Source organism: Pongo abelii, chromosome 2, assembly GCF_028885655.2.
Source record: "Pongo abelii isolate AG06213 chromosome 2, NHGRI_mPonAbe1-v2.0_pri, whole genome shotgun sequence".
Classification (NCBI taxonomy): Eukaryota; Metazoa; Chordata; class Mammalia; order Primates; family Hominidae; genus Pongo; species Pongo abelii.
This window is the reverse complement of record NC_085928.1, coordinates 11073657-11089728: the sequence shown is the minus strand read 5'-3', so window position 1 is coordinate 11089728 and position 16072 is coordinate 11073657. Positions and strand designations below refer to the sequence as shown.

At 44.7% G+C, this 16072-nt stretch overlaps 1 protein-coding gene across 10 annotated transcripts in view; it reads left to right on the top strand.

The window, feature by feature from the left end:
- CHCHD6 (coiled-coil-helix-coiled-coil-helix domain containing 6) overlaps positions 1–16072 on the top strand; it is a 247727-nt gene that overhangs the window by 17584 nt on the left and 214071 nt on the right. For all 10 annotated transcript variants that reach the window (XM_054551314.2, XM_054551311.2, XM_024245304.3 and 7 more), the window contains exons 2-4: positions 5412–5520; positions 8897–8966; positions 11409–11553. In XM_054551314.2, coding sequence (XP_054407289.2) covers positions 5412–5520; positions 8897–8966; positions 11409–11553 — 324 coding nt within the window. The remainder of the gene's footprint in view (positions 1–5411; positions 5521–8896; positions 8967–11408; positions 11554–16072) is intronic.

The window sequence follows — 16072 nt, the reverse complement described above, 5'->3', positions numbered from 1 at the left end:
CCACAGTCATTTTTAGAACATTTTCATCACCCCCACCCCCCACCCTCCCCACCAAATCCTACTTACCCTGTAGCTATCAGCCCCCACCCCGGTCCCTGCATTTCCCCAAGCCCAAGGCAATCACGAATCTACTTTTGTGTCTAGAGATTTGCCTGTTGTGGAATACGCCGCACAGTGTGGCCTTTTGGTCTGACTCCTTTCACTTAGCGTAGTGCTTTCAAGATTCCTCCATGTTATAACGTGTCAGTAGTTCATTCCCTTTTATGGCTGAATGATACTCCACTGTATAGATATACTTCATTTTACTTATCCATTCATTGGTTGATGAACATTTGGGTCCTTTCCGTTTTTTGGCTATTACAGATAATGCTGATGTGAACACATGGTTTCATTTGTCTTTGGTATACAGTGAGGAGTGGAATTGCCATATCAAGTGGTAACTCTCCATATCCTCACAAATACTTATTATAATTTGACTTTAAAAATTTATTTATTTATTTAGAAACGGAGCCTCACCTGTTGTCCAGGCTGGAGTGCAGTGGTGCAGTCATAGCTCGCTGTAACCATGACTTCCTGGGCTCAAGCGATCCTTTTGCCTCAGCCTCCCAAGAAGCTAGGACTGCAGGCACATGGCACCACACCTGGCTAATTAAAAAAAAAATTTTTTTTTTTAGAGAAAGAGCCTCACTGTGTTGCCCAGGCTGGTCTCAAACTCCTGGTCTCAAGTGATCCTCTTGCCTCTGCCCTCCAAAATGCTAAGATTACAGATGCGAGCCACTATGGCTGACTCTTACAAGTTGACCTTTTAATTATAGCCATCCTCGTGGGTGTGATGTGGTACCTTATTGTGGTTTAAACCCGTGTTTCTCTAGAGACTAATGATGTTGAGCGTCTTTTCATGTGCTTATTGACCATTTGTATATCTTCTTTGGAAAAATTTCTATTTAGATCCTTTGCCCATCTTTAAATAGGATTATTCTTCATTTTATTATTCAATTCTGGAAGGTGTTTATATGTTTTAGATAAAAGTTCCTTATCAGGTATGTGATTTGTACATATTTTCTCCCATTCTGTGGGTTGTCTTTTCAGTTGCCCTATGGTGTCATTTGGTACTCAAAACTTTAAAATTTTGAAGAAGTCCAGTTATTTATTTATTTCTTTCATTGCTCATGCTTTTGGTATCATCTCTAAGAATGTATTGCCAAAGCCAAGGTCATAATGATTTAGCCCTCTGTTTTCTAATAAGAGTTATAGTTTTAGCTCTTAATGTTTAGGTCTCGGATCTGTTTTGTATTAATTCTTGTATATGGTGTAAGGTAGGTGTGCAACTATATTATTTTGCAAGGGATATCCAGTTGTTCCAGCATCATTGGTTGAAGAGACTGCTCTTTCCCCACTGAACTGTCTTGGCACCCTTGTTGAAATCAACTGACCGTAGAGATAAAGGTTTCTTTATGGCCTCCTTATTCCCTTCCATTGATATGTTTGGTCTTCTCTTGTCATATGTCATTAACTAGTTATTTGATTGTATATATCTTAAATACTACAGGGACTCTATTATTATTATTATTACGATCTTTTGTTACTAAGGAAATGTTCATGGTAAAAAATTAAGATACAAAAGTCCCAAAAGTGAAAATCCTGCCCCAGCTGCTGCTGTCCCCACTTTCAGGACCTCATCCTCTGAGTACTTTGCTAAGCAGTTTTGTAGATTTCTCCTCGGAGCAGATCTGTATATGTGTCTTATGTGCATGCATGTGAAATCCAAATGCAATTCACACTTGTGGATATGTGTATATGCATATATTCAAATTCAGCAACATTTATATTTGTATGTCTGCATTTTTTTTTTTACAAAATTGAGATGTACAAAAAATTCTATGACTTTTTAAACAATCAGCAGTATATCTCATGTGTCTTCCATGACAGTGTATATGTATTCTACCTTGTTCTTTCTTAATGGTTCCATAAAATTCTATAGGATGTATATGCCAAAATTTTCTCAGTCAGTTCTCTATCGTTGGATGTTTATGTGATTTCCTTTTCTTTTTTCCTTATTTCCTCCGGTGTCACCGTGAGTGTCCTTCCACGTGCCTCTGTGTACATGGGGGAGTACTTTTCTCAGTGAGATATTCTAGAAGTGGAGTTGCTGATCATGTCTTTTGTCTTACAGTAATTTTTAATGTCTTTCCCTCAGCTGTGTTTTATGATGCCTTGCACATATTAGGCACTTAATAAATATTTACTAAAGTGAACTCTTAAGGATTTTTATCCTGGATTGATCCCCAGCTTGCTGTTTCATCTCAGTAAACTGTTTTATGACACCCTTAGGCCTATTTCACATCCTCTAAAATGAATGAGAGTTTTGGTTATCCAGTCTTCATTAGGGGAACTGAGGTGAAATTAGTCAAGCAGTATTTTGATTATCTACTGTATGTGTGGCACTGGAGGTGTACAGAGATGAGTGAGATTCAGGCTTAGCCCTCAAGGTATTTATTTAAAAACCATCAGGATAGGCAGGCGGGAGGTGTAGTACTTTTCTGAGAAGCACGTGTGTTGTCAGGGGGCTCAGAGGAAGGGAAAAGGTGATACCGGCACACCTGGGAGATGGTGCAGGTGTGGCTCCAGATACCACAGTACAGTGGACATCAAAATAAAGCAAATCATGAACTTTTTGTTTTCCTAGTGTATATGAGTTGTGTTTACACTGTACTGTAGTCTCAAGTGTACACTAACATTATGCCTAGAAAGTGTATATACCTTAATTAGAAATACTTTATTGGCAAAATATGCTAATGATCATCTGAGCCTTTAGTGAGTCATAATCTTTTTGCTGGTGGGGGGTCTTGCCTCCTTGTTGATGGTTGCTGACTGATCAGGATGGTGGTTGGCTGTGGCGGTTTTGTAAAATAAGACAACAATGAAGTTTGCCACATCGATCAGCTCTTCCTTTCACAAAAGATTTCTGTGTAGCATATGATGCTGTTTGATAGCATTTAACCCACAGTGGAGCTCCTTTCAAAATCGGAGTCAGTTCTCTAAAACCCTGCTGCTACTCTGTCAACTAAGTTTGTGATCCTATTCTAACTCCTTTGTTGTCGTTTCAGCAGTGTTCACAGCATCTTCACCAGGAGCAGATTCCATCTCGAGAAACCACTTTCTTTCCTCATCCATAAGAAGCAACTCCTCATCTGTTCAAATTTGATCCTGAGATTGCAGCAATTCAGTCGCATCCTCAGGCTCCACTTCTAATTCTACTTCTCTTGCTGTTTCCACAACATCTGCAGTGACTTCTCCATTGAAGTCTTGAACCCCTCAGAGTCATCCATGAGGGTTGGAATCTACTTCTTTTAAACTCCTATTCATATTGATTTTTTGACCTCTTCCCATGAATCATGAATGTTCTTAATGGCATCAGAATGGTGAGTCCTTTCCTCAGAGTTCTCAATTTACTTTTCCCAGGTCCATCAGAGGAGTCACTATGTATGGCAGCTCTAAGCTTATGAAATGAATTTCTTAAATAATAAGACTTGAAAGTCAAAATTACTCCTTGATCCATGGGCTAGAGAATGGATGCTGTGTTAGGAGGCACGAAAACAACATTCATCTTGTACATCTCCATCAGAGCTTTTGGGTGACCAGGTGCATTGTCAAGGAGCAGTAATATTTTGAATGGATTCTTCTTTGCTGAGCAGTAGGTCTCAACAGTGGGCTTAAAGTATTCAGGAAAGCATGTTGTAAACAGATGTTCTGTCATCTAGACTGTTTTGTTCCATTTCTAGAGCACTGGCAGAGTAGATTGAGTATCATTCTTAAAGGCCCTAGAGTTTTCAGAATGCTAAACGAACATTGGCTTCCATTAAAAGTCACCAACTGCATTACCCCCTAACAAGAGAGTCAGCCTGTCCTTTGAAGGTTTGAAGCCAGGCATTGATTTCTCCTCTCTAGCTATGAAAGTCTTAGATGGAATCTTTTCCCAACAGAAGACGGTTCTGTTTAGTATTGCCACCTTCATCAATGATCTTACATAGATCTTCTGGATAACTTGCTGCAGCCTCTCCATCAGCACTTGCTGCTTCACCTTGCACTTTTATGTTATGGAGATGGTGTCTTTACTTAAGTCTTACGAACCAACCTCGGCTCACTTCATCCTTTTCTTCTGCAGCTTCCTCACCTCTCTCAGCCTTGACTGAATTGAAAAGAGAGAGAGTTGGGCTCGATTAGGCTTTTGCTTAAGGGAGTACTGTGGCTGGTTTGATCTTCTATCCAGACCACTAAAACTTTTTCCATATCAGCAATGAGTCCATTTCACTTTCTTACCATTCATGCGTTCACAGGAGTAGCACATGTAACTTCTTTCAACAACTTTTCCTTTGCATTCACGACTTGGCTAACTGTTAGGTGCAACAGGCCTAGCTCTCGGCCTATCTTAGCTTTCGACATGCCTTCCTCACTAAGCTTAATCATTTGTGGTTTTTAATTTAAAGTGAGAGACATGGGACTCTTCCTTTCATTTGAACACTTAGAGGCCATTGCAGGGTTATTAATTGGCCTAATTTTGTTGTGTCTCAGGCGATAGAGAGGCCGAAGGAGAGGGAGAGAGACAGGGATGGGGGAATGGCTCGTCGCTGGAGCCGTCAGAACACAACAGCATTTATCGGTTAAGTTCGCCATCTTACATGGACAATGTTCTCAGTATCCCAAAACAATTACAACAGTAACATGAAATGTCACTGATCATAGATCACTATAACAGATATAACAATGAAAAAGCTTCAAGTATCATGAGAATTATCAAAACATGACAGAGAGACACAAAGTACATGCTGTTGGAAAGACAGCGCCAGTAGACTTGCCTGATGCAGGCTTGCCACAGACCTTCAGCTTGTAAAAAAATGTGTTATCTGCAAAGTGGAATAAAGAGAAATGTGATAGAAGGAGGTACCTGTGCTTTACTTGCATGCTGTTGAGGAGCAGTCTTCCCTGGAAAAGGGGACATTGAGATACCTCCAAAGAAAGGATATGATTTGGACAGGTGGAGATGTCCCAGAGAGGGAGGTGGTGGGCTGGAGGTGGTTCAGAGGGAAGAGCATGCCCGAATTCAGAGGAGGTGAGAAAAGTGAGACATCAGGTTCCCCTGAGGACTGGGTGTGTGGAGGGGAGTGGTGGGGGTGAAGCTGCAAAGCCAGCAGGGGACATGTATTGGTAGGCTTGGGAATCCGGATGGGCTCAGCGTGGACCTGGTAGGCACTGGGCCACCATGAGAAGAGTTTTAGTAGAATTGCTTTGTTGGAGTTGGTCTTGAGGAAGCAGCGCGTTCAGTAAATCTGACGCCTGAATAAAGAGGAGGCTTTGCTTCCAGGCACTTCTGTGACATAACTTTTTCTTTTCCCTCCTTTCTGCTTCCTTAGCTGTCTGAAAACGTGGTGAACCGCATGAAGGAGCCCAGCTCTCCACCCACTGCTCCTGCACCTTCTACCTTTGGCCTTCAAGATGGCAACTTGAGAGCCCCTCACAAAGGTATGGGGGTTGTGACAGTTCTGTGGAGTGTGGAGAGACAGTGAAAAGAGTGATGGGTGCTCACCCGAGCCCACCCGATGGCGCGCGGGGCTCAGGTTGGCTTCTGGATGACGTTAAGCAGCTCTGTCTGGTAAGGGCTTTCCGGAAGAGCATGGCTTTTTGGGAGTGACAGGTGCTGTCGTCACAGCTGCCGGGATTCGGGCCGGACCACCTTCCCTCTGTGTCACTTTCTTCATGTGGGAATTGAGGCAGAAGGACCTGAGTTGACAGCTCAGGAAAGAAGTTGCCTTTAAGCCTCCTCAGAGGCAGCATAGCCATGACTCAGCTTCAGCCACTCTAGCCTAACTCCCAAGTCAAAGAATGATGTGGATTCACATGAATGGGGCCAAATATGGGAGAATTCCATCAGTGATTTAGGCGCCTACCACAGCAGCCCTCACCTGAGCCTCAGGCCGAGATCTCCTGTCCTGGCCCGTGGAATGGTTCCCACTGGGCTTCCAGGAGGGGTCCTAGGAGTTCCTCTTCTTGGCCCACTGTGAAGCTGGTGCTCAAGCCGGGCTCAAAGCTGATTTGTTCCCTACTGTATTGTGCCTGTTGCAAATGAAGAAATTTGTGCTTTCCCCAAATAACGACTTGTAGCAAACACAAGGAAATAAAATTTTAAGAAAAAAAGTTGTAAGGCATACAAATGTTAAAATATAACAAAATAAAAAAGGCCTTGGAGCAACTGCTCAAAACATACTTGTTTTTGAGAACTTGGGTCTGTCTATCAGACTCAGTAACTCGATTAAAAAAAAAAAAAAAAAATTGGCTGGAGGCAGCATGCCACCACGGAAGGACCGACTGTTCATGTGGAGAACCACCCACTAGATTGTTCTTCTTGGGCCTGGTCTCGCATTACAGTTGCCTTTTCTACTCATCTTCCCTGTTGGGTTGAAAGAGTTTGGAAGATGAGAGCTGTATCCTGCCCACTTAGTGTTTACTGAAGGCGACCCAGAACCAAGTCCTGTGCCCTGTGCCAAGACACAGTGATAGGTGGGCAGGGAGCCTCTCTCATGGCACACCTGGCTCTGGTTATGGAGCCTGATGAGTTATGTGTCATGTTGTGATGCAACACTGGAATCTGTCCCAGGCTCACAGGAGAGGAGGGACTGTGAAAGGCAGGAGGAATGGTGGTAGGTGGGCACTGCGGGTGGGCAGATTGCAGGAGCAGAGGTCCGGAGACGGGGTGCATCCCAGCCTGCTCGGGGGCCTAGAAGCATTGCCCAGGAGCCAGTCAGCACCTGGATTTGGACCCACCCCAAGATCTTTCTGAATATCTACCACTGTAGGGATGTGTGAGATTCCTGAAAACCCCCCAAGAGGCCCTTGTCCTTTACTAATAGGGCTCACTTACTACCCGTGCTGGCTCTAACTAACTGATGAGAAGGGCTTAAGAGGAGTCTAACTTGACCCAATGCACTCTAACAAACTGGATTAACTCGAAAGAGGGAGAAAGTGATGATAAAAGCGAAAATTTTCATAATATATACTACTACACATCAGTTTCAGCTTTAGAAGAAATAAGAAGCATTTGCTTCAGTTTGGTAAGTTCCGGCAGTTTAGAAAGCAAGAACAGTGGTTCTTTTGTCACTTGGAGTTAATTATAACAAAGTACTTTGCTGTTTAAATGATAGATGTAAGTTTTATTTCTGAATGTTGAAGAGTCAGAGTAAATGGACTGTCTTGAAGTTAACTAATTTTAAGATATTTTGTACTTTTAAAACCAGTTTTTGCTTTATTTTAGTGATGGAACAAAGTTAGAAAAAGAAGTTAAAATTAAATTCTTCTCATACTATACCCCCCAAAAATGTCAGAGGAAATAAAAGATTGAAATGTATGGCTTGAAGCCATAAAAGTACAATAAAAGATAGATTTTCTACACATCATATTAAATGAAGAAACCTTAAATTAAAAAAATAGGAAATGTGAATATAAGAAATTAGACAATTTAGAAAAGAAGTAACAGGAATGGATAAGTTAGGGAAAATACAACATTTGACAAAGTCCTAGTAATCTTAATATGTAGCGAGTTCTTAAAGATCTTTAAGAAAGACAACTTAGTAGGAAATGTGCACAGATGGCCATACTCATGATAGGATCTCCACGTCACTAATACTGGAAGAAACACATGTTCAACAATGTACACTCCAAGGGAGCAGGGAGCAGGCAGGGGCACACAGAAGGGGCAGTGAGGATGAGTGCCACATGCTCTACATCGGCAGCCCTGTTATTTTTGTAGTTAAAAAATGGAAAATTATATAAAAAGCAAAAATACCAGACATTAAACCTCAGTAAAGCTCTTCAGGCAAATAAATAAGCATGGGGAGCACTGGTGTGGAGATGAAACCCTGCAGCAGCCTCCTGTGTTCACCTCAGTTGAGAACCTGGCGTGTTGCTGAGAAGCATGGGAGGTGCTCTCCTCTCATGAGAGGTGGTTTGAAAGTGCGAGTAGTCACAGCTGATGCTTTAAGAAGTGCCCCCTGAAGGATCCCTGACGGGTCTGGGGTGGAGTTTCACACCCTAATTGAGCGCCTCCCACAGCCTGGTTCTTATGTTATGCTCTGTGCGGTTCTGGCTGCTGGTGCATAGAACCCTGTGGTGGAGGGAGGCGTGGGACATCGAAGAAGGCCAAGAAAGGTGGTGAGCTTTGGCTGACAGAGAGCTTTGGAAGGGTAAAGGCTGGGGACAGGGTAGTAACAAAACCTTTAGTATCAGCACGTGGTGGGGAGAGTGAATTGGATTTGCTCAGAAATCCCCAAATTCGTGATGATCAAAAGGGACCTACCGTAACAACAAAAAGAGCCCAATAATACTAGACGCAATAGGGCTTAAGTAGAATTAGGTTTAATATGGGGCATTTGCCACACTGGGGATTGTGCAGACTCAGGTGGGTACTAAGGGAAATAAGATTTAAAGAGCCCCCACCCCTTCCTTTCCCTATGCCAAAACCTCTACCTGGGAGGTTGTCCTCATGTAGCAAAGCAATGACTTCCCGCAGCCCCTCCTGGCCTGTGCTTAGGAGATGACCTGGATTCCAAATAATTGTCAGGAGAGTAGGGATGGGTTTGGAACACTGCACCCAGTGTTGTGGGCATCCTGGTGCAGAGACCCCTTCGGGATAAGAGGTGGCTTGGATCATCTGGCTTTCCAGACAGCTTGAATCAAGGGTGTTCCTTGTCTGCCCCTGCGGATGCTCCTTTGTGGGGATGCATCTGTGGTGCTGCCTTCCAAGGGGCACATTCATTCATGGGGGTCATTCCTCTCTGGGTGACCTCCGTGACTTCATGGATCCTGGGGTGCCACTGACAGGCCCTTTCTTCTCTTTCCTTTGCAGAATCCACACTGCCCAGGTCGGGGAGCAGTGGTGGCCAGCAGCCCTCAGGGACGAAGGAGGGTGTCAAGAGGTGAGCCCGAGAGCCTGCTTGCTCCCGGCACTGTGCTCTGCCTAAAAGCCTCTTTCTTCACTGGATACCCCCTCTCCTTGCCTGAAGCCCTGGAGGGTTTGTCTCACATAATTAATCTCAGTCGAATTGAAGGACAACCTTATGGTATAGGTGTCACTGGTCCTAGTTTAAAGATGTAGAAACACCAAAAGGGGCATAGGGGAATTGATTGTTAATGTTCCTCATGCCCAGCAGTTTGAGAGGCCAAGGCAGGAGGGTTGCTTGAGGCCAGGAGTTTGAGATCAGCCTGGGCAACATAGCAAGACCCTGTCTCTAAAAGATAAAAAATTAGCTGGGGGTGGTGGTGTGTGCCTGTGTAGTCCCAGTTACTCGGGAGGCTGAGGTGGAAGAATCACTTGAGTTCAGGAAGCCGAGGCTGCAGGGAGCTATGATTGCACCACTGAACTCCAGCCTGGTTGACCCTGTCTCTGAAAAAAAAAAAAAAAGAGAATCATTTAAAAAAGCTAGGACTAAACAGTTGAGTGGCTGGAACTTCTGCATGTGTGTGCACATGCAGGCATGTTTTTAGAGAGATGAGGAAGTGGAGCCTTCCCAGTGCTAACTGTGGTTGTCCAGATGAACTGGCTCCAGGATGTTGGTAACTTTGTGAGCACAGGCCACGACCCCAAGAGCTGGCCACACCTCTGACATGGGACCTGCTTCCTGTTGCTGGAGAAGTTTTAGCAAAGTGGTTAAGGCACAGAGGCCCCAGTGGAGCACAGGGTGGCATCTTGATCCTGCAACTTGCTAGTTATGTGAACTTGAAATATCACTGCATCTAAGAAGGGCTAAGAAGAGTACTTCTTTAATTGGGATCTTGTCATGGTTAAATATGTTAATATATATCATGCACATGAGCACAGCACCTGGCCTACAGAGTTCTCAGTGGATGCTCACAGTTGTTACTGATTGACCTCTTCAGCATCCTTGAGGAAATTGCCCTCAGTATGGTCAGAGGACTCAGTGGGTCAGCTTAGGGGGCCCAGTGTCAGCCATGGTTGGGCGTTTGCCCTCTAGTAGTTCAGCCATGTTGGGTCTGTTGCATAGCCGTGGGTTAAGACCCACATTCTAAGATTTACTCTCCCTAATCGGTCTTAGCAAGAATAACTCACCTGGCCAGGTGTGGCGGCTCAATCCTGTAATCCCAGCGAATTTAGGAGGCTAAAGCAGGAGGATTGCTTGAAGTCAGGAGTTTGAGCCCAGCCTGGGCAACATAGTGAGACCCTGTCTCTACAAAAAAAATTAAAAACTTTAACTGGGGGTAGTAACACATGCCTGTAGTCCCAGCTGCTCAAGAGGCTGAGGTGGGAGGATTGCTTGAGCCCAGAAGTTGGAGTTTACAGTGAGTTATGATTGTACCACTGCACTCCAGCCTGGACCACATTGTGAGACCCAAAACCAAAAAAAAAAAAAAAGAAAAAAAGCCAACTACTAACCTTACTAACCTGAACTCTGCTTCTTTGGTACTTTTAAACATTTTAAAAATGGTGAAGTAATGCACGCTACTGAAAGATTTAGAAAATATACAAAGTGAAAAAAATCACCCATAGACTCATCATCTCAAGACAACCACTGTTAATATTTTGGAGTATTTCATGTTCTTCTCCACCCAGACCCCTCACCCCCTGTTTAGGGTTATTTTTTGAATGTCATAGATAATTTCATATCTTGCTATTTTCACTTAGTATTATAATGATTTGTCATTAGTTTCACCTGCTTTATAAGCAGTTGTATTGCTAAAAGCATTTATTGGTTCTCAGTTTTTAGATTCAACCTACAGACAAATGAAAGACTGTATTTTCTAGTGGTGATGTCATAGATCATTGTATGATCACACCATATTTTCTTTAGCTTGACCTTGATTTTGGGACATTTAGGTTGCTTGCATTTTTTTCACTACAATAAATAATACTGTTAAGAGCATCTCAGCACTAATAACTTTTTTCTTCTCTATAGGATTATTTTACTAGGCAGAATGCCCAGAAATAGGTCAAAGGGTAGGAACATATTCAGAATGAAAAGTTAAATGTTCAAAACAGAGGACTACTACCATCTCAAATCTTCAAGCTCTCAAGTGGAGGCAATCCGTGGATTGAGCCCCTCCCTGAGACTCTCACCGGGCATGGGGCTGCCTACTTGGCCAGGTCTCCTCCTGTTCCTGAGCTGTGTTGTCCTGGCTCAGTGTCATTGTCTCCCCTTGTCTGGGGAGCTGTCATTGATGCCTGAGCTCAGATGTGGAATGATGGGGCATGCAGTTTCACAGCACTCTCTCCTTTCCTGGCCAGCCGCTGGCTGGTTTTAGCATTTCCCTGGTGGCTGAAGTGAGTGCACAGACCTTGTCTTGGCTATGGGCTGCCCGTCATGCCATCCGCATCTGTTTCTCCTCATCTTTCATCTGCACAGGTATGAACAGGAGCATGCTGCTGTCCAGGATAAGCTCTTCCAGGTGGCAAAGAGGGAAAGAGAGGCTGCCACCAAGCACTCCAAGACATCCCTGCCCATAGGCGAAGGCAGCATCAGCCATGAAGAGCAGAAGTCAGTCCGGCTGGTGAGTGCAGATTTTCCCTGAACTGGCCTTCTGAGCTGGGCAGCACCCTGGGAAATAGGGGGCGGGCCCTGGCACCTGGTTAGTCTGAAGCCCTGCTGGCTCAGGCTGCCCCTGGGATGTGCTCGGCTTCACCTCTGTGGAAAAGGGTCTTTTGGGAGCCAGGAACTTGGGTTTTCCCAGCCCTGGCTCTGTCAGTGATTTGCTTTGCTGTCTTTGGCATGTTTTTGCAGTCTCTGTGGCCTCAGGTCTACACAGTAAGGGACGAGACCACTTGACAGTCTCACTCAGCTCTGAAACTTCACAGATGTCAGGGCTGCAGTGGTATGTGTGTCAGGAGGGTGTGAGGGGAGAGGACTAGAGGCCTGGAGCCATGTAATATATGACAGGGAGGGCATCATCTTTAGAGTTAGGCAGGCTAGGTGCAAATCCTGGACACTCTGTCTGTGAGCCTTGCTTGAAGATCATGATGTTCACACACAGGACTGCCCAGGGAATCAGAGGAGATAGTATTTGTCCAGGACTTAGCACATGCCGGCAGACCGTGGGAGTGCACTATTGTTATTGTCATTAATACATTTAAGTGATGGGTGGCTATTAGGATCTTTTTGCTTAAGTGCAGCATTTATTTTGCAACATGAGAAGTCTCAAAGTGCCCCCAGGGTTGACTAATTCAGTGGCTCACTAGCATCATCAGGGACCTGGTGCGTCTCTTCCTGCCACTCTGTCATCCACAGTGTGCCAGTGCATCCTAGGCAGGCTGTCCCCACGGTTAATGAAGGCTGTTACTGCCCCACAAGTCCCATGCAGACAGTAAAACCCTCAGTAGAAGAAGAGAGGCTGTGCCGGCCCTTGTGTCTCTATCACAAGGATAACTTTCCTAGAAGCTCCTGGCAGAATTCCTCTTAGATCACACTGGCTTGAATTGTACCAGGTGCCCATGGCTAAGCCAGTCCTCAGCAGAGGGGATACAGAGGGCTCCACTGACTGCAGCTAGGGCTCTTTTCTAGTCACATTAGGGAGGTTGCATATCCAGCTAGAATTAGGACTGACAGCAAGGAAGTTGGGGGAGGGAAGCATGGCTGTGGGTGGCATCTAATAACATCTGCTGGAGGCCATGAGGTTTGAGACCAGGAACAGCCTTGCCCTACTTTAGGTGGGTAGCCTGGTACAGACAGTGCTGCGTAGAAGGGGGTTGAACACGATGTGAGAGCATCATTTGGGATTGTGCTCTCCTGGGAGGGGAAGGCAGACATGCTGGCTGGGCACAGGCCTTAGCTTACTAATTTGATGACTACACAAATGTTTGAAGTGTGCAGTAGGCACATAAATGCACGTTGAACCAGGCCCTCTGGGAAATACAAACAATGTAGGATCCTAGCCCTCGGGAAGTTTTAGTCTGTGGAGAAGACAAACTAAGAACTTTGAAAAAGGCCAGATTGGTTACAGTAGTTGTTAAATTGAAGAAAAGATTTGGAAATGCAAATGTATAAGCTGCTGGTGGATCAGAGCTGGTAGATCAGAGATGGCATTAAACTCAGCCTTAAAGGCTGAGGGGCAGCTGGGCTGAGAGGTGGGTGTTGAGAAGGTGATCAGATCCAGTGAGAAGAATGAGGTTTGAAGCTGGATTTTAGAAGGCTTGGATGTGCTGAGGAGTAAACCCTCAAAGTAGCCCGCATCGATCCTGAAACAGTCAATGGTTCCTGAAGTTTGTGAGGATGGGAGTGATGAGATCTGACTTGTGCTTTTAGAACCCTGTGGCATCCTGGTGAGGAATCAGTTGATACAGTGAGAAACTGGGGCCAGGGCATGCCTTCAGAGGCTCTTGCAGTCAGTCTCTGAGAGGCAGATGGGTTGTTACCCCTCTGACAACCAAATAAGAAGGACCCCTATCCTGGAGATGACGGGTTAATCAGTATGGCATGAGCAGGAAAAGCTGGCCTCCTCTAGAGATGGAAGATCACAACCTACAGGTCCACTGTCTCTTCATTCTCACCTGGAATGTATTAATTACAGTGAAAGAGAATTCACAGCTTCCCATTCTTCCTCCTGCAAAGGAGGTTGAGCTCCGCTTTCTCAGGACTATCCCTTGGGGAAGAACTTGATTCCCATCCCCCTCAGGTCTCTAGATGGATAATAATCCCCTTTTCTGAGCCAGAATTCTTAGGGAATAGTGACATAAGTTACTTCCTTCATTTTAAAAACATTTAACTACTTTCACGGGCATTCTCATTTTCTTACTGCTCAGCATTCATTTCTCCATGCAACTGGTGTTCCAGTTTCCTTTTGGGAGTGTTCCTGTTTCCTGCTGTGTGTAGACTTGGTGGGATTGTAATTCTTCTGTGGAAGCTGGATCCGGGCACAGTGCAAGCTCAGTCAGCTTGCACCTCATGCCTGAGGACCTTCAGTTTTGAGTGAGTACAGAGGAATGGTGGGAGGCCAGGATGGGAGGTCCTCATTGTCTCTCAGGTGTTGCGATCAGCCCCTTCATGCTATGAGGTTGTATCTTTTGCCATCTCCTACACTTTCAGGGTACCATTGATTTCTGTCTGGTCCTCCTGCCTTCTTGAGGTTTGGATCATTCACGGATGACCTGCTAGTCAACTTACCTTTGCTTAAGTAAGCTGAAGTTGGCTTCTATTGCTTGATGCTATTGGAAAGGCATCTCCTATAGGAGGTGCTACAGAAGATGATGTTGAAGGTGTGCAACCGTATTCAATACTCAGTACAAACAGAGGAGAAGGGAAGATGGTACTAGGCATTGTTCTGTAAGTTACAGGTAACCAAGGCAGTCAGCTAAATGCTGAGCAGATGCTATGGCCATTGCTTCTAAAGAAGGGGGCTCCCTTTGGGTTGGTATGGTTGGGGAGTGCTTTTAGTGGAGGTAAAACTATATTTTCAAAACTATATTCTGGAAGATTTAAATAAGAGGAGTAAGATGGAGAGAAGAACCTAACAAAAGCAGGGAAATTTTTCTTTCCTCTCCTGCATCTTCCGCATGGAAAGGTTGAAGGAGGTGGCTAGTTGGCAGCCTGCTGCGTGGAGTGCTGAAGGGACTGGTGGTGTGGCAGTGTGTGGATCACAGCACATCCTCCTAGCCCTCCAGGAGGGTTGGACCCTGAGATGGAACTTGCATGGTCGCCAGCAGAATGAGTTGTCTGCCCACTCTTCCTAGGTGCCTTCTTGGCTACCCCTGTAGCCCTCCCTGTGAACCTGTACCCTCATCTAGAGGATTTCTTGTTGTACTGAGTGCTGCTTAACATGTAATGTGCTCTTCCACCCTGTTCACTTGCCTCTGACTTTTTCCAATATTGATTTTAAAATCCTCTTCTGCATAAGGGATTGGTCCAGCTTATTATTGGGAAAAATTCATAAAACTAATGACAAGGAAAGGTAATAATTTTTCTGACCTACTTCTGATGACAGAAGTGTTTCCCTTTCCCATCTAGTGCAGCAGTGATGAACAGTTCTGTGCATGTCGATGCGTGTTTGCTGTCACTGGTGGTGCCCTGGTTCTGGTCTGAGTGAAGGCCATGGGTGTCACTGGATCCTGTGAGAGGTGTTTCTCCCTCTGAGTTGATGGAGAAATTAGTAGTCCAAATCAAACATTCTGGGAAGAAATAAAAAGAACAATGCTGTTGATCTCAGTCTTCTGATGGGTGGAGCCTTAAAAATCCAATGGATGGAGTAATCAAGTCCTGGCTGAGGCTTTATTTTAGGTGAGAATGGGATTTATAGCTTTGCCTGTTGCATTCCTGACACATATTATTAGGTATATAAGAATACAGTACACCTGATAGAAAGCAAAAACTTTCTTGGCTGAGCGTGGTGGCTCATGCCTGTAATATCAGCACTTTGGGAGGCTGAGGCGGGTGGATCACTTGAGGTCAGGAGTTCGAGACCAGCCTGACCAACATTGTGAAACCCCATCTCCAGTAAAAATACAAAATTAGCTGGGCGTGGTGATGCATGCCTGGAATCCCAGCTACTTGGGAGGCTGAGGCAGGAGAATCACTTGAACCTGCGAGGTGGAGGTTGCAGTGAGCCGAATCACACCATTGCACTCCAGCCTGGGCCACACAGCGAGACTCTGTCTTAAAAAAACAAAACAAAACAAAACAAAACAAAACAAAAAACCCAAGAAAGCAAAAACTTTCTTTTCTTTGTTGCTGAGCAATTCTTTTATTATTTTATGATGTGTGAGTATATATATATATATACACACACAAATGCACACACACATACTCTGTATTCCTGTTATATGTTAGGCACTGGGTTAGTTTCCTAATAAATGGAAAGAAGAGATAGCTTCTGACCTTGAGAAGATGTGTTTATTAGGAGAATTAAACATTCTCAGAAGTGACCACATAGTGTTGCAAGGGTCATCCCAGAGGGACAGGAAGACACTCGAGGAGCAAAGAGGCAGTACCACCTGATACTTCCTGGTAGGGTAGGAATGAATTCTAAAAGGAGGTGAAATATGATCTTGATTTTGAAGAATGAATAGAATTTGCCAGGTGGA